At 57.8% G+C, this 17237-nt stretch overlaps 1 protein-coding gene across 2 annotated transcripts in view; it reads right to left on the bottom strand.

Moving 5' to 3' along the window:
* Positions 1-4304: 4304 nt before the first annotated feature.
* The window catches only part of LOC137340359 (DPY30 domain-containing protein 1-like), a 276311-nt gene continuing 263378 nt past the window's right edge, over positions 4305-17237 (bottom strand). For both annotated transcript variants that reach the window (XM_068002778.1, XM_068002779.1), the window contains exon 6: positions 4305-4470. In XM_068002778.1, coding sequence (XP_067858879.1) covers positions 4435-4470 — 36 coding nt within the window. In that variant the 3' untranslated portion in view covers positions 4305-4434. The remainder of the gene's footprint in view (positions 4471-17237) is intronic.

Genomic DNA, 17237 nt, shown 5'->3' with positions numbered 1-17237 from the left:
TTAAGATAGCTATGGAGAAGGATAGGTCTGGCCCAAAAGTTAAAATTCTAAATTGGGGAAAGGCCAATTTTGATGGTATTAGACAGGAACTTTCAGAAGTTGATTGGGAGAGTCTGTTGGCAGGCAAAGGGACGTCTGGTAAGTGGGAGGCTTTCAAAAGCGTGTTAACCAGGGTTCAGGGTAAGCACATTCCTTATAAAGTGAAGGGCAAGGCTGGTAGAAGGAGGGAACCTTGGATGACTCGGGAGATTGAGGCACTAGTCAAAAATAAGAAGGAGGCATATGACATGCATAGGCAGCTGGGATCAAGTGGATCCCTTGAAGAGTATAGAGATTGCCGGAGTAGAGTTAAGAGAGAAATCAGGAGGGCAAAAAGGGGATATGAGATTGCTTTGGCAGATCAGGCAAAGGTGAATCCAAAGAGCTTCTACAAATACATAAAGGGCAAAAGGGTAACTAGGGAGAGAGTAGGGCCTCTTAAGGATCAACAAGGTCATCTATGTGCGGAACCACAAGAGATGGGTGAGATCCTGAATGAATATTTCACATCGGTATTTACGGTTGAGAAAGGCATGGATGTTGGGGAACTTGGGGAAATAAATAGTGATGTCTTGAGGAGTGTACATATTACAGAGAGGGAGGTGCTGGAAGTCTTAACGCGCATCAAGGTAGATAAATCTCCGGGACCTGATGAAATGTATCCCAGGACGTTATGGGAGGTTAGGGAGGAAATTGCGGGTCCCCTAGCAGAGATATTTGAATCATCCACCGCTACAGGTGAGGTGCCTGAAGATTGGAGGGTAGCAAATGTTGTGCCTTTGTTTAAGAAGGGCGGCAGGGAAAAGCCTGGGAACTACAGACCAGTGAGCCTGACATCTGTAGTGGGTAAGTTGTTAGAGGGTATTTTGAGGGACAGAATCTACAGGCATTTGGAGAGGCAGGGACTAATTAGGAACAGTCAGCATGGTTTTGTGAGAGGAAAATCATGTCTCACGAATTTGATTGAGTTTTTTGAAGGGGTAACCAAGAAGATAGATGAGGGCTGTGCAGTAGACGTGGTCTACATGGACTTCAGCAAAGCATTTGACAAGGTACCGCATGGTAGGTTGTTACATAAGGTTAAATCTCATGGGATCCAAGGTGAGGTAGCCAATTGGATACAAAATTGGCTTGACGACAGAAGACAGAGGGTGGTTGTCGAGGGTTGTTTTTCAAACTGGATGCCTGTGTCCAGCGGTGTGCCTCAGGGATCGGTGCTGGGTCCGCTGTTATTTGTTATTTATATTAATGATTTGGATGAGAATTTAGGAGGCATGGTTAGTAAGTTTGCAGATGACACCAAGATTGGTGGCATTGTGGACAGTGAAGAAGGTTATCTAGGATTGCAACGGGATCTTGATAAATTGGGCCAGTGGGCCGATGAATGGCAGATGGAGTTTAATTTAGATAAATGTGAGGTGATGCATTTTGGTAGATCGAATCGGGCCAGGACCTACTCCGTTAATGGTAGGGCGTTGGGGAGAGTTATAGAACAAAGAGATCTAGGAGTACAGATTCATAGCTCCTTGAAAGTGGAGTCACAGGTGGATAGGGTGGTGAAGAAGGCATTCAGCATGCTTGGTTTCATTGGTCAGAACATTGAATGCAGGAGTTGGGATGTCTTGTTGAAGTTGTACAGGGCATTGGTGAGGCCACACTTGGAGTACTGTGTACAGTTCTGGTCACCCTATTACAGAAAGGATATTATTAAACTAGAAAGAGTGCAGAAAAGATTTACTAGGATGCTACCGGGACTTGATGGTTTGACTTACAGGGAGAGGTTAGACAGACTGGGACTTTATTCCCTGGAGAGTAGGAGGTTAAGGGGTGATCTTATAGAAGTCTATAAAATAATGAGGGGCATAGATAAGGTCGATAGTCAAAATCTTTTCCCAAAGGTAGGGGAATCTATAACGAGGGGGCACAGATTTAAGGTGAGAGGGGAGAGATACAAAAGGATCCAGAGGGGCAATTTTTTCACTCAAAGGGTGGTGAGTGTCTGGAACGAGCTGCCAGAGGCAGTAGTAGAGGCGGGTACAATTTTGTCTTTTAAAAAGCATTTGGACAGTTACATGGGGAAGATGGGTATCGAGGGATATGGGCCAAGTGCAGGCAATTGGGACTAGCTTAGTGGTATAAACTGGGCGACATGGACATGTTGGGCCGAAGGGCCTGTTTCCATGTTGTAACTTCTATGTATCTAACCCGTGCTTTACCTGCCCTGGGAGTGTTTGATGGGACAGTGTAGAGGGAGGTTTACACTGTATCTAACCCGTGCTGTACCTGCCCTGGGAGTGTTTGATGGGACAGTGTAGAGGGAGGTTTACACTGTATCTAACCCGTGCTGTACCTGCCCTGGGAGTGTTTGATGGGACAGTGTAGAGGGAGGTTTACACTGTATCTAACCCGTGCTGTACCTGCCCTGGGAGTGTTTGATGGGACAGTGTAGAGGGAGGTTTACACTGTATCTAACCCGTGCTGTACCTGCCCTGGGAGTGTTTGATGGGACAGTGTAGAGGGAGGTTTACACTGTATCTAACCCGTGCTGTACACAGGGCTTTAGCATCTTTGAAAATAGATAAATCACTTGGTCCGGATGAAGTGTATTCCAGGCTGTTAATAGGAGCAAGGGAGGAAATAGCGGAGGCTCTGACCATCATTTTCCAATCCTTTCTGCCTGCAGACGTGGTGCCAGAGGATTGGAGGACTGCTCATGTTGTACAAAAAGAGAGAGGGATAGACCGAGTAATTACAGGCCAGTCAGTCTAACCTCGATGGTGGGTAAAATATTGGAAACAATTCTGAGGCACAGGATAAACCGTCATTTAGAAAGGCACGGGTTAATCAAGGACAGTCAGCATGGATTTTTAAGGAAAGGTTGTGTCTGACTAAATATACTTAATTTTTTGAGGAGGCAACAAGAGGGTCGATGAGGGTAGTGCGTTTGATATAGTCTACGTGGATTTTAACAAGGCTTTTGGCAGACTGGTCAGAAAAGTTAAAGCCCATGGGATCCAAGGGAAAGTGGCAAGTTGGATCCAAAATTGGCTCAGTGGCAGGAAGTAAAAGGTAATGGTCAACGGGTGTTTTTGTGACTGGAAGGCTGTTTACAGTGGGGTCCCACAGGGCTCAGTACTGGGTCCCTTGCTTTTTGAACTATATATTAATGATTTAGACCTAAATGTAAGGGGCATGATTAAGAAGTTTGCAGATGATACAAAAATTGGCGGTGTGGTTGATAGTGAGGGGGAAAGCTGTAGACTGCAGGAAGATATCAAGATATCAGGTGGGCAGAAAAGTGGCAAATGGAATTCAATCCAGAGAAGTGTGAGGTAATGCATTTGGGGAGGGCAAACAGGGCAAGGGAATACACAATAAATGGGAGGATACTGAGAGGTGTAGAGGAAGTGAGGGACCTTGGAGTGCACGTCCACAGATCCCTGAAGGTAGCAGGACAGGTAGATAAGGTGGTTAAAAAGGCATACGGGATACTTTCCTTTATTAGCCGAGGCACAGAATATAAGAGCAGGGAGGTTATGCTGGAACTGTATAAAACACTAGTTAGGCCACAGCTTGAGTACTGTGTACAGTTCTGGTCACCACATTACAGGAAAGATGTGATTACACTAGAGAGAGTACAGAGGAGATTTACGAGGATGTTGCCAGGACTGGAGAATTTTAGCTGTGAGAAAAGATTGGATAGGCTGGGGTTGTTCTCTTTGGAACAAAGGAGGCTGAGGGGAGATTTAATTGAGGTGGACAAAATTATGAGGGGCCTGGATAGAATGGATAGGAAGGACCCATTTCCCTTAGCAGAGAGGTTAATAACCAGGGGGCATAGATTTAAAGTAATTGGTAGAAGGATTAGAGGGGAGCTGGGGAAATTTTTTCACCCAGAGGGTGGTGGGGGTCTGGAACTCACTGCCTGAAAGGGTGGTAGAGGCAGAAACCCTCAACTCATTTAAAAAGTACCTGGATGTGCACCTGAAGAGCCGTAACCTACAGGGCTACGGACCAAGAGCTGGAAAGTGGGATTAGGCTGGATAGCTCTTTTTCGGCCGGGACGGACACGGTGGGGTGAATGGCCTCCTTCTGTGCTGTAAATTGCTATGATTCTATGATCTGCCCTGGGAGTGTTTCATGGGACAGTGCAGAGGGAGCTTTACTCCGTGTTTAATTATGATGCCAGAGGCAGTGTTCATCCCTCACAAGTGGTGAGCATCAAATTCACAAAATAAATCTCTAAAATTCTCCAAACTCAAAACTGCTTGCGAATGTACATCATTTAATGGAGAATCAGAAGGTGTACAGCTTAATACCACCACGGCTCATGTCCACATTCACTTCTCGAGGTCTCCTCCTCGGGTTCATTTGGAGGACGTCCTTCCTGCTTCTTTACACTGGATCTGATGGTCCTTTAGATCGTGGGGTCTAAAAGAAATGACATGTTCAGTCGCATTCCTCTGATATATCAGCAAGCTGAAAGCCTTCCTTATTATTGATGTTCTAGTTGTCTCCCATTTCTTTCTGTCATTTCCTGAAGTGCTGACTCGTGCCCTGAATATGTCCCTGTGCAATCACTGCCCTTTGTTACCACGTCAACGGAGGATATCAGTGAGGGGAGTCAGTGAGGGGGGGAGGGGGGTGAGTGAGGGGGATCAGTGAGGGGGATCAGTGAGGGGGATCAGTGAGGGGGGGTGAGTGAGGGGGATCAGTGAGGGGGATCAGTGAGGGGGGAGTGAGGGGGGTTGAGTGAGGGGGGTGAGTGAGGGGGATCAGTGAGGGGGTGAGTGAGGGGGATCAGTGAGGGGGATCAGTGAGGGGGGTCAGTGAGGGGGATCAGTGAGGGGGATCAGTGAGGGGGTGAATGAGGGGGATCAGTGAGGGGGATCAGTGAGGGGGATCAGTGAGGGGGTGGGTGAGGGGGGTCAGTGAGGGGGTGAGTGAGGGGGGTGAGTGAGGGGGGTCAGTGAGGAGGATCAGTGAGGGGGTGAGTGAGGGGGTGGGTGAGGGGGTCAGTGAGAGGGGTCAGTGAGTGCGAGTCAGTGAGGGGGGTCAGTGAGGGGGATCAGTGAGGGGGATCAGTGAGGGGGTGAGTGAGGGGGATCAGTGAGGGGGGTCAGTGAGGGGGATCAGTGAGGGGGTGAATGAGGGGGATCAGTGAGGGGGATCAGTGAGGTGGATCAGTGAGGGGGTGAGTGAGGGGGGTCAGTGAGGGGGTGAGTGAGGGGGGTGAGTGAGGGGGGTGAGTGAGGGGGATCAGTGAGGGGGTGAGTGAGGGGGGTCAGTGAGGGGGTGAGTGAGGGGGGTGAGTGAGGGGGGTGAGTGAGGGGGATCAGTGAGGGGGTGAGTGAGGGGGTGGGTGAGGGGGTCAGTGAGAGGGGTCAGTGAGTGCGAGTCAGTGAGGGGGGTCAGTGAGGGGGTGAGTGAGGGGGGTCAGTGAGGGGGTGAGTGAGGGGGGTGAGTGAGGGGGGTGAGTGAGGGGGATCAGTGAGGGGGTGAGTGAGGGGGTGAGTGAGGGGGTCAGTGAGAGGGGTCAGTGAGTGCGAGTCAGTGAGGGGGGTCAGTGAGGGGTTGAGTGAGGGGGTCAGTGAGGGGGATCAGTCAGAGGAGTCAGTGAGGGGTGTCCGTGAGGGGGGTGAGTGAGGGGGTGAGTGAGGGGGTGAGTAAGGGGGTGCGTGAGGCGTCAGTGAGGGTGGGGTCAGTGAGAGGGGTCAGTCAGAGGGGTCAGTCAGAGGAGTCAGTGAGGAGGGGGTCAGTGAGAGGGGTCAGTGAGGGGATCAGTGAGAGGGGTCAGTGAGGGGTGGTCTGTGAGAGGGGTCAGTCAGAGGGAACAGTGAGAGGGGTCAGTTAGTGGGCTCAGTGATAGGTGTCAGTGAGTGGGGTCAGTGAGGGGCGTCAGTGAGAGGGGACAGTGATAGGGGTCAGTGAGAGGGGTCAGTGAGAGGGGTCAGTGAGTGGGCTCAGTGAGGGGGTCAGTGAGAGGAGTCAGTGAGAGGTGTCAGTGAGAGGGGTCAGTGAGGGGGGTCAGTGAGGGGGGTCAGTGAGAGGGGACAGTGATAGGGGTCAGTGAGAGGGGTCAGTGAGAGGTGTCTGTGAGAGGGGTCAGTGAGGGGGGACAGTGATAGGGGTCAGTGAGAGGGGTCAGTGAGAGCCGAGGGTCAGTGAAGATGGGGTCAGTGAGAGGGGTCAGTGTGGGGGGTCAGTGAGAGGGCAGTGTCAGTGAGGGTGGGGTCAGTGAGAGGGGTCAGTGAGAGGGGAGGGTCAGTGAGAGTGGGGTCAGTGAGAGGGGGCAGTGAGTGGGGTCAGTGAGAGGGGAGGGTCAGTCAGGGTGAGGTCAGTGAGAGGGGTCAGTGAGAGGGGAGGGTCAGTGAGAGTGGGGTCAGTGAGGGGGGTCAGTGAGAGGGGTCAGTGAAGGGGGTCAGTGAGGGGGATCAGTGAGAGGGGTCAGTGAGGGGGGTCAGTGAGAGGGGTCAGTGAGAGGGGTCAGTGAGAGGGGTCAGTGAGAAGGATCAGTGAGAGGGGTCAGTGAAGGGGGTCAGTGAGAGGGGTCAGTGAGAGGGGTCAGTGAGGGGGGCCAGTGAGAGGGGTCAGTGAGAGGGGTCAGTGAGGGGGGTCAGTGAGAGGGGTCAGTGAGAGGGGTCAGTGAGAGGGGTCAGTGAGAGGGGTCAGTGAGGGGGGTCAGTGAGAGGGGTCAGTGAGAGGGGTCAGTGAGAGGGGTCAGTGAGTGGGCTCAGTGAGGGGGTCAGTGAGAGGGGTCAGTGAGAGGTGTCAATGAGAGGGGTCAGTGAGGGGGGTCAGTGAGAGGGGACAGTGATAGGGGTCAGTGAGAGGGGTCAGTGAGAGGGGTCAGTGAGTAGGCTCAGTGAGGGGGTCAGTGAGAGGCGTCAGTGAGAGGTGTCAGTGAGAGGGGTCAGTGAGGGGGGTCAGTGAGGGGGGTCAGTGAGAGGGGACAGTGATAGGGGTCAGTGAGAGGGGTCAGTGAGAGCCGAGGGTCAGTGAAGATGGGGTCAGTGAGAGGGGTCAGTGTGGGGGGTCAGTGAGAGGACAGTGTCAGTGAGGGTGGGGTCAGTGAGAGGGGTCAGTGAGAGGGGAGGGTCAGTGAGAGTGGGGTCAGTGAGAGGGGTCAGTGAGTGGGGTCAGTGAGAGGGGAGGGTCAGTCAGGGTGAGGTCAGTGAGAGGGGTCAGTGAGAGGGGAGGGTCAGTGAGAGTGGGGTCAGTGAGGGGGGTCAGTGAGAGGGGTCAGTGAAGGGGGTCAGTGAGGAGGATCAGTGAGAGGGGTCAGTGAGGGGGGTCAGTGAGAGGGGTCAGTGAGAGGGGTCAGTGAGAGGGGTCAGTGAGGGGGGTCAGTGAGGGAGGTCAGTGAGGGGGGTCAGTGAGAGGGGTCAGTGAGAGGGGTCAGTGAGGTGTCAGTCAGAGGGATCAGTGAGAGTGGGGTCAGTGAGTGGGCTCAGTGAGAGGTGTCAGCGAGTGGGGTCAGTGAGGGTGGGGTCAGTGAGGGGGGGTCAGTGTGGGTGGGGTCAGTGAGGGGGGTCAGTGAGGGGGGTCAGTGAGAGGGGTCAGTGAGAGGGGTCAGTGAGGGGGGTCAGTGAGAGGGGTCAGTGAGAGGTGTCAGTGAGAGGGGGTCAGTGAGGGGGATCAGTGAGAGAGGTCAGTGAGGGGGGTCAGTGAGAGGGGTCAGTGAGAGGGGTCAGTGAGAGGGGTCAGTGAGAAGGATCAGTGAGAGGGGTCAGTGAAGGGGGTCAGTGAGAGGGGTCAGTGAGAGGGGTCAGTGAGGGGGGTCAGTGAGAGGGGTCAGTGAGAGGGGTCAGTGAGGGGGGTCAGTGAGAGGGGTCAGTGAGAGGGGTCAGTGAGGGGGGTCAGTGAGAGGGGTCAGTGAGAGGGGTCAGTGAGTGGGCTCAGTGAGGGGGTCAGTGAGAGGAGTCAGTGAGAGGTGTCAGTGAGAGGGGTCAGTGAGGGGGGTCAGTGAGGGGGGTCAGTGAGAGGGGACAGTGATAGGGGTCAGTGAGAGGGGTCAGTGAGAGGTGTCTGTGAGAGGGGTCAGTGAGGGGGGACAGTGATAGGGGTCAGTGAGAGGGGTCAGTGAGAGCCGAGGGTCAGTGAAGATGGGGTCAGTGAGAGGGGTCAGTGTGGGGGGTCAGTGAGAGGGCAGTGTCAGTGAGGGTGGGGTCAGTGAGAGGGGTCAGTGAGAGGGGAGGGTCAGTGAGAGTGGGGTCAGTGAGAGGGGGCAGTGAGTGGGGTCAGTGAGAGGGGAGGGTCAGTCAGGGTGAGGTCAGTGAGAGGGGTCAGTGAGAGGGGAGGGTCAGTGAGAGTGGGGTCAGTGAGGGGGGTCAGTGAGGGGGGTCAGTGAGAGGGGTCAGTGAAGGGGGTCAGTGAGGGGGATCAGTGAGAGGGGTCAGTGAGGGGGGTCAGTGAGAGGGGTCAGTGAGAGGGGTCAGTGAGAGGGGTCAGTGAGAAGGATCAGTGAGAGGGGTCAGTGAAGGGGGTCAGTGAGAGGGGTCAGTGAGAGGGGTCAGTGAGGGGGGCCAGTGAGAGGGGTCAGTGAGAGGGGTCAGTGAGGGGGGTCAGTGAGAGGGGTCAGTGAGAGGGGTCAGTGAGGGGGGTCAGTGAGAGGGGTCAGTGAGAGGGGTCAGTGAGGGGGGTCAGTGAGAGGGGTCAGTGAGAGGGGTCAGTGAGAGGGGTCAGTGAGTGGGCTCAGTGAGGGGGTCAGTGAGAGGGGTCAGTGAGAGGTGTCAGTGAGAGGGGTCAGTGAGGGGGGTCAGTGAGAGGGGACAGTGATAGGGGTCAGTGAGAGGGGTCAGTGAGAGGGGTCAGTGAGTAGGCTCAGTGAGGGGGTCAGTGAGAGGCGTCAGTGAGAGGTGTCAGTGAGAGGGGTCAGTGAGGGGGGTCAGTGAGGGGGGTCAGTGAGAGGGGACAGTGATAGGGGTCAGTGAGAGGGGTCAGTGAGAGCCGAGGGTCAGTGAAGATGGGGTCAGTGAGAGGGGTCAGTGTGGGGGGTCAGTGAGAGGACAGTGTCAGTGAGGGTGGGGTCAGTGAGAGGGGTCAGTGAGAGGGGAGGGTCAGTGAGAGTGGGGTCAGTGAGAGGGGTCAGTGAGTGGGGTCAGTGAGAGGGGAGGGTCAGTCAGGGTGAGGTCAGTGAGAGGGGTCAGTGAGAGGGGAGGGTCAGTGAGAGTGGGGTCAGTGAGGGGGGTCAGTGAGAGGGGTCAGTGAAGGGGGTCAGTGAGGAGGATCAGTGAGAGGGGTCAGTGAGGGGGGTCAGTGAGAGGGGTCAGTGAGAGGGGTCAGTGAGAGGGGTCAGTGAGGGGGGTCAGTGAGGGGGGTCAGTGAGGGGGGTCAGTGAGAGGGGTCAGTGAGGGGGGTCAGTGAGAGGGGTCAGTGAGAGGGGTCAGTGAGGTGTCAGTCAGAGGGATCAGTGAGAGTGGGGTCAGTGAGTGGGCTCAGTGAGAGGTGTCAGCGAGTGGGGTCAGTGAGGGTGGGGTCAGTGAGGGGGGGTCAGTGTGGGTGGGGTCAGTGAGGGGGGTCAGTGAGGGGGGTCAGTGAGAGGGGTCAGTGAGAGGGGTCAGTGAGGGGGGTCAGTGAGAGGGGTCAGTGAGAGGTGTCAGTGAGAGGGGGTCAGTGAGGGGGATCAGTGAGAGGGGTCAGTGAGGGGGGTCAGTGAGAGGGGTCAGTGAGAGGGGTCAGTGAGAGGGGTCAGTGAGAAGGATCAGTGAGAGGGGTCAGTGAAGGGGGTCAGTGAGAGGGGTCAGTGAGAGGGGTCAGTGAGGGGGGTCAGTGAGAGGGGTCAGTGAGAGGGGTCAGTGAGGGGGGTCAGTGAGAGGGGTCAGTGAGAGGGGTCAGTGAGGGGGGTCAGTGAGAGGGGTCAGTGAGAGGGGTCAGTGAGTGGGCTCAGTGAGGGGGTCAGTGAGAGGGGTCAGTGAGAGGTGTCAGTGAGAGGGGTCAGTGAGGGGGGTCAGTGAGAGGGGACAGTGATAGGGGTCAGTGAGAGGGGTCAGTGAGAGGGGTCAGTGAGTAGGCTCAGTGAGGGGGTCAGTGAGAGGCGTCAGTGAGAGGTGTCAGTGAGAGGGGTCAGTGAGGGGGGTCAGTGAGGGGGGTCAGTGAGAGGGGACAGTGATAGGGGTCAGTGAGAGGGGTCAGTGAGAGCCGAGGGTCAGTGAAGATGGGGTCAGTGAGAGGGGTCAGTGTGGGGGGTCAGTGAGAGGACAGTGTCAGTGAGGGTGGGGTCAGTGAGAGGGGTCAGTGAGAGGGGAGGGTCAGTGAGAGTGGGGTCAGTGAGAGGGGTCAGTGAGTGGGGTCAGTGAGAGGGGAGGGTCAGTCAGGGTGAGGTCAGTGAGAGGGGTCAGTGAGAGGGGAGGGTCAGTGAGAGTGGGGTCAGTGAGGGGGGTCAGTGAGAGGGGTCAGTGAAGGGGGTCAGTGAGGAGGATCAGTGAGAGGGGTCAGTGAGAGGGGTCAGTGAGAGGGGTCAGTGAGGGGGGTCAGTGAGGGGGGTCAGTGAGAGGGGTCAGTGAGAGGGGTCAGTGAGGGGTCAGTCAGAGGGATCAGTGAGAGTGGGGTCAGTGAGTGGGCTCAGCGAGAGGTGTCAGCGAGTGGGGTCAGTGAGGGTGGGGTCAGTGAGGGGGGGTCAGTGTGGGTGGGGTCAGTGAGGGGGGTCAGTGAGGGGGGTCAGTGAGAGGGGTCAGTGAGGGGGGTCAGTAAGAGGGGTCAGTGAGAGGTGTCAGTGAGAGGGATCAGTGAGAGTGGTCAGTGAGTGGGGTCAGTGAGGGGGGTCAATGAGAGGGGTCAGTGAGAGGGGTCAGTGAGAGTGGGGTCAGTGAGGGGGGTCAGTGAGAGGGGACAGTGATAGGGTTCAGTGAGAGGGGTCAGTGAGAGCCGAGGGTCAGTGAGGGTGGGGTCAGTGAGGGGGGTCAGTGAGAGGGGACAGTGATAGGGTTCAGTGAGAGGCGTCAGTGAGAGCCGAGGGTCAGTGAGGGTGGGGTCAGTGAGAGGGGTCAGTGTGGGGGGTCAGTGAGAGGGCAGTGTCAGTGAGGGTGGGGTCAGTGAGAGGGGTCAGTGAGTAGGGTCAGTGAGAGGGGAGGATCAGTCAGAGTGAGGTCAGTGAGAGGGGTCAGTGAGAGGGGTCAGTGAGAGGGGTCAGTGAGGGGGGGGTCAGTGAGAGGGGTCACTGAGAGGGGGTCAGTGAGAGGGGTCAGTGAGTGGGGTCAGTGAGAGGGGTCAGTGAGAGGGGTCAGTGAGAGGGGTCAGTGAGAGGGGTCAGTGAGGGGGGTCAGTGAGAGGGGTCAGTGAGAGGTGTCAGTGAGAGGGATCAGTGAGTGGGGTCAGTGAGGGGGGTCTATGAGAGGGGTCAGTGAGAGGGGTCAGTGAGAGGGGTCAGTGAGTGGGCTCAGTGAGGGGGTCAGTGAGAGGGGTCAGTGAGAGGTGTCAGTGAGAGGGGTCAGTGAGGGGGGTCAGTGAGAGGGGACAGTGATAGGGGTCAGTGAGAGGGGTCAGTGAGAGGGGTCTGTGAGTGGGCTCAGTGAGGGGGTCAGTGAGAGGGGTCAGTGAGAGGTGTCAGTGAGAGGGGTCAGTGAGGGGGGTCAGTGAGGGGGGTCAGTGAGAGGGGACAGTGATAGGGGTCAGTGAGAGGGGTCAGTGAGAGCAGAGGGTCAGTGAAGATGGGGTCAGTGAGAGGGGTCAGTGTGGGGGGTCAGTGAGAGGGCAGTGTCAGTGAGGGTGGGGTCAGTGAGAGGGGTCAGTGAGAGGGGTCAGTGAGTGGGGTCAGTGAGAGGGGAGGGTCAGTCAGGGTGAGGTCAGTGAGAGGGGTCAGTGAGAGGGGAGGGTTAGTGAGAGTGGGGTCAGTGAGGGGGGTCAGTGAGAGGGGTCAGTGAAGGGGGTCAGTGAGGGGGATCAGTGAGAGGGGTCAGTGAGGGTGGTCAGTGAGAGGGGTCAGTGAGAGGGGTCAGTGAGAAGGATCAGTGAGAGGGGTCAGTGAAGGGGGTCAGTGAGAGGGGTCAGTGAGAGGGGTCAGTGAGTGGGCTCAGTGAGGGGGTCAGTGAGAGGGGTCAGTGAGAGGTGTCAGTGAGAGGGGTCAGTGAGGGGGGTCAGTGAGAGGGGACAGTGATCGGGGTCAGTGAGAGGGGTCAGTGAGAGGGGTCAGTGAGTGGGCTCAGTGAGGGGGTCAGTGAGAGGGGTCAGTGAGAGGTGTCAGTGAGAGGGGTCAGTGAGGGGGGTCAGTGAGGGGGGTCAGTGAGAGGGGACAGTGATAGGGGTCAGTGAGAGGGGTCAGTGAGAGGTGTCTGTGAGAGGGGTCAGTGAGGGGGGACAGTGATAGGGGTCAGTGAGAGGGGTCAGTGAGAGCCGAGGGTCAGTGAAGATGGGGTCAGTGAGAGGGGTCAGTGTGGGGGGTCAGTGAGAGGGCAGTGTCAGTGAGGGTGGGGTCAGTGAGAGGGGTCAGTGAGTGGGGAGGGTCAGTGAGAGTGGGGTCAGTGAGAGGGGTCAGTGAGTGGGGTCAGTGAGAGGGGAGGGTCAGTCAGGGTGAGGTCAGTGAGAGGGGTCCGTGAGAGGGGAGGGTCAGTGAGAGTGGGGTCAGTGAAGGGGGTCAGTGAGGGGGATCAGTGAGAGGGGTCAGTGAGAGGGGTCAGTGAGAGGGGTCAGTGAGAGGGGTCAGTGAAGGGGGTCAGTGAGAGGGGTCAGTGAGAGGGGTCAGTGAGAGGGGTCAGTGAGGGGGGTCAGTGAGAGGGGTCAGTGAGAGGGGTCAGTGAGGGGGGTCAGTGAGAGGGGTCAGTGAGAGGGGTCAGTGAGGGGGGTCAGTGAGAGTGGGGTCAGTGAGGGGGGTCAGTGAGAGGGGACAGTGATAGGGTTCAGTGAGAGGGGTCAGTGAGAGCCGAGGGTCAGTGAGGGTGGGGTCAGTGAGGGGGGTCAGTGAGAGGGGACAGTGATAGGGTTCAGTGAGAGGGGTCAGTGAGAGGGGTCAGTGAGGGGGGTCAGTGAGAGGGGTCAGTGAGAGGTGTCAGTGAGAGGGGTCAGTGAGTGGGGTCAGTGAGGGGGGTCAATGAGAGGGGTCAGTGAGAGGGGTCAGTGAGGGGTCAGTCAGAGGGATCAGTGAGAGTGGGGTCAGTGAGTGGGCTCAGTGAGAGGTGTCAGCGAGTGGGGTCAGTGAGGGTGGGGTCAGTGAGGGCGGGTCAGTGTGCGTGGGGTCAGTGAGGGGGGTCAGTGAGGGGGGTCAGTGAGAGGGGTCAGTGAGAGGGGTCAGTGAGGGGTGGTCAGTGAGAGGGGTCAGTGAGTGGGGTCAGTGAGAGGGGTCAGTGAGAGGGGTCAGTGAGAGGGGTCAGTGAGGGGGGTCAGTGAGAGGGGTCAGTGAGAGGGGTCAGTGAGGGGGGTCAGTGAGAGGGGTCAGTGAGAGGGGTCAGTGAGGGGGGTCAGTGAGAGGGGTCTGTGAGAGGGGTCAGTGAGAGGGATCAGTGAGTGGGGTCAGTGAGGGGGGTCAATGAGAGGGGTCAGTGAGAGGGGTCAGTGAGGGGTCAGTCAGAGGGATCAGTGAGAGTGGGGTCAGTGAGTGGGCTCAGTGAGAGGTGTCAGCGAGTGGGGTCAGTGAGGGTGGGGTCAGTGAGGGGGGGTCAGTGTGGGTGGGGTCAGTGAGGGGGGTCAGTGAGGGGGGTCAGTGAGAGGGGTCAGTGAGAGGGGTCAGTGAGAGGGGTCAGTGAGGGGGGTCAGTGAGAGGGGTCAGTGAGAGGTGTCAGTGAGAGGGATCAGTGAGAGGGGACAGTGAGTGGGGTCAGTGAGGGGGGTCAATGAGAGGGGTCAGTGAGAGGGGTCAGTTAGGGGCGTCTGTGAGAGGGGTCAGTGAGGGGTCAGTCAGTGGGATCAGTGAGAGTGAGGTCAGTGAGGGGGGTCAGTGAGAGGGGACAGTGATAGGGTTCAGTGAGAGGGGTCAGTGAGAGCCGAGGGTCAGTGAGGGTGGGGTCAGTGAGGGGGGTCAGTGAGAGGGGACAGTGATCGGGTTCAGTGAGAGGGGTCAGTGAGAGCCGAGGGTCAGTGAGGGTGGGGTCAGTGAGAGGGGTCAGTGTGGGGGGTCAGTGAGAGGGCAGTGTCAGTGAGGGTGGGGTCAGTGAGAGGGGTCAGTGTGGGGGTCAGTGAGAGGGGTCAGTGAGAGGGGTCAGTGTGGGGGTCAGTGAGAGGGGAGGGTCAGTGAGAGTGGGGTCAGTGAGAGGGGTCAGTGAGTAGGGTCAGTGAGAGGGGAGGATCAGTCAGAGTGAGGTCAGTGAGAGGGGTCAGTGAGGGGGGGGTCAGTGAGAGGGGTCACTGAGAGGGGTCAGTGAGGGGGGGTCAGTGAGAGGGGTCAGTGAGTGGGGTCAGTGAGAGGGGTCAGTGAGAGGGGTCAGTGAGAGGGGTCAGTGAGGGGGGTCAGTGAGAGGGGTCAGTGAGGGGGGTCAGTGAGAGGGGTCAGTGAGAGGTGTCAGTGAGAGGGATCAGTGAGTGGGGTCAGTGAGGGGGGTCAATGAGAGGGGTCAGTGAGAGGGGTCAGTGAGGGGTCAGTCAGAGGGATCAGTGAGAGTGGGGTCAGTGAGTGGGCTCAGTGAGAGGTGTCAGCGAGTGGGGTCAGTGAGGGTGGGGTCAGTGAGGGGGGGTCAGTGTGGGTGGGGTCAGTGAGGGGGGTCAGTGAGGGGGGTCAGTGAGAGGGGTCAGTGAGAGGGGTCAGTGAGGGGGGTCAGTGAGAGGTGTCAGTGAGAGGGATCAGTGAGAGGGGTCAGTGAGTGGGGTCAGTGAGGGGGGTCAATGAGAGGGGTCAGTGAGAGGGGTCAGTTAGGGGCGTCTGTGAGAGGGGTCAGTGAGGGGTCAGTCAGTGGGATCAGTGAGAGTGGGGTCAGTGAGGGGGGTCAGTGAGAGGGGACAGTGATAGGGTTCAGTGAGAGGGGTCAGTGAGAGCCGAGGGTCAGTGAGGGTGGGGTCAGTGAGGGGGGTCAGTGAGAGGGGACAGTGATAGGGTTCAGTGAGAGGGGTCAGTGAGAGCCGAGGGTCAGTGAGGGTGGGGTCAGTGAGAGGGGTCAGTGTGAGGGGTCAGTGAGAGGGCAGTGTCAGTGAGGGTGGGGTCAGTGAGAGGGGTCAGTGTGGGGGTCAGTGAGAGGGGTCAGTGTGGGGGTCAGTGAGAGGGGAGGGTCAGTGAGAGTGGGGTCAGTGAGAGGGGTCAGTGAGTAGGGTCAGTGAGAGGGGAGGATCAGTCAGAGTGAGGTCAGTGAGAGGGGTCAGTGAGGGGGGGTCAGTGAGAGGGGTCAGTGAGTGGGGTCAGTGAGAGGGGTCAGTGAGAGGGGTCAGTGAGGGGGGGTCAGTGAGAGGGGTCAGTGAGAGGGGTCAGTGAGAGGGATCAGTGAGGGGAGTCAGTGAGAGGGGTCAGTGAGAGGGGTCAGTGAGGGGGGTCAGTGAGGGGGGTCAATAAGAGGGGTCAGTGAGAGGGGTCAGTTAGGGGCGTCTGTGAGAGGGGTCAGTCAGAGGGATCAGTGAGAGTGGGGTCAGTGAGTGGGCTCAGTGAGAGGTGTCAGCGAGTGGGGTCAGTGAGGGTTGGGTCAGTGAGGGGGGGTCAGTGTGGGTGGGGTCAGTGAGGGGTGTCAGTGAGGGTGGGGTCAGTGAGAGGGGTCAGTGAGGGTGGGGTCAGTGAGGGGGGGTCAGTGAGGGGGGTCAGTGAGGGTGGGATCAGTGAGGGGGGGTCAGTGTGGGTGAGGTCAATGAGGGGTGTCAGTGAAAGGGATCAGTGAGAGGGGTCAGTGAGAGGGGTCAGTGAGAGTCGAGGGTCAGTGAGGGTGGGGTCAGTTAGGGGGATCAGTGAGAGGGGACAGTGATAGGGTTCAGTGAGAGGGGTCAGTGAGAGCTGAGGGTCAGTGAGGGTGGGGTCAGTGAGAGGGGTCAGTGTGGGGGGTCAGTGAGAGGGCAGTGTCAGTGAGGGTGGGGTCAGTGAGAGGGGTCAGTGTGGGGGTCAGTGAGAGGGGAGGGTCAGTGAGAGTGGGGTCAGTGAGAGGGGTCAGTGAGTAGGGTCAGTGAGAGGGGAGGATCAGTCAGAGTGAGGTCAGTGAGAGGGGTCAGTGAGAGGGGTCAGTGAGAGGGGTCAGTGAGGGGGGGGTCAGTGAGAGGGGTCAGTGAGAGGGGTCAGTGAGTGGGGTCAGTGAGAGGGGTCAGTGAGAGGGGTCAGTGAGAGGGGTCAGTGAGGGGTGGTCTATGAGAGGGGTCAGTGAGAGGGGTCAGTGAGAGGGGTCAGTGAGAGGGGTCAGTCAGAGGAATCAGTGAGAGGGGTCAGTGAGTGGGCTCAGTGAGGGGGTCAGTGAGAAGGGTCAGTGAGAGGGGTCAGTGAGAGGGGTCAGTGAGTGGGCTCAGTGAGGGGGTCAGTGAGAGGGGTCAGTGAGAGGTGTCAGTGAGAGGGGTCAGTGAGAGGGGTCAGTGAGGGGGGTCAGTGAGAGGGGTCAATGAGAGGGGTCAGTGAGAGGTGTCAGTGAGAGGGATCAGTGAGAGGGGTCAGTGAGTGGGGTCAGTGAGGGGGGTCAATGAGAGGGGTCAGTGAGAGGGGTCAGTTTGGGGCGTCTGTGAGAGGAGTCAGTGAGGGGTCAGTCAGAGGGATCAGTGAGAGTGGGGTCAGTGAGTGGGCTCAGTGAGAGGTGTCAGCGAGTGGGGTCAGTGAGGGTGGCGTCAGTGAGGGGGGGTCAGTGTGGGTGGGGTCAGTGAGGGGTGTCAGTGATAGGGATCAGTGAGAGGGGTCAGTGAGAGGGGTCAGTGAGGGCCGAGGGTCAGTGAGGGTGGGGTCAGTGAGGGTGGGGTCAGTGAGAGGGGACAGTGATCGGGTTCAGTGAGAGGGGTCAGTGAGAGCCGAGGGTCAGTGAGGGTGGGGTCAGTGAGAGGGGTCAGTGTGGGGGGTCAGTGAGAGGGCAGTGTCATTGAGGGTGGGGTCAGTGAGAGGGGTCAGTGTGGGGGTCAGTGAGAGGGGTCAGTGAGAGGGGTCAGTGTGGGGGTCAGTGAGAGGGGAGGGTCAGTGAGAGTTGGGTGAGTGAGAGGGGTCAGTGAGTAGGGTCAGTGAGAGGGGAGGATCAGTCAGAGTGAGGTCAGTGAGAGGGGTCAGTGAGGGGGGGGTCAGTGAGAGGGGTCACTGAGAGGGGTCAGTGAGGGGGGGTCAGTGAGAGGGGTCAGTGAGTGGGGTCAGTGAGAGGGGTCAGTGAGAGGGGTCAGTGAGAGGGGTCAGTGAGGGG

The sequence above is a fragment of the Heptranchias perlo genome, chromosome 21, assembly GCF_035084215.1.
Source record: "Heptranchias perlo isolate sHepPer1 chromosome 21, sHepPer1.hap1, whole genome shotgun sequence".
In the NCBI taxonomy this organism is placed as follows: Eukaryota; Metazoa; Chordata; class Chondrichthyes; order Hexanchiformes; family Hexanchidae; genus Heptranchias; species Heptranchias perlo.
Note: the sequence above shows the minus strand (reverse complement) of the source record. Positions and strands in the feature narration are given on the sequence as shown.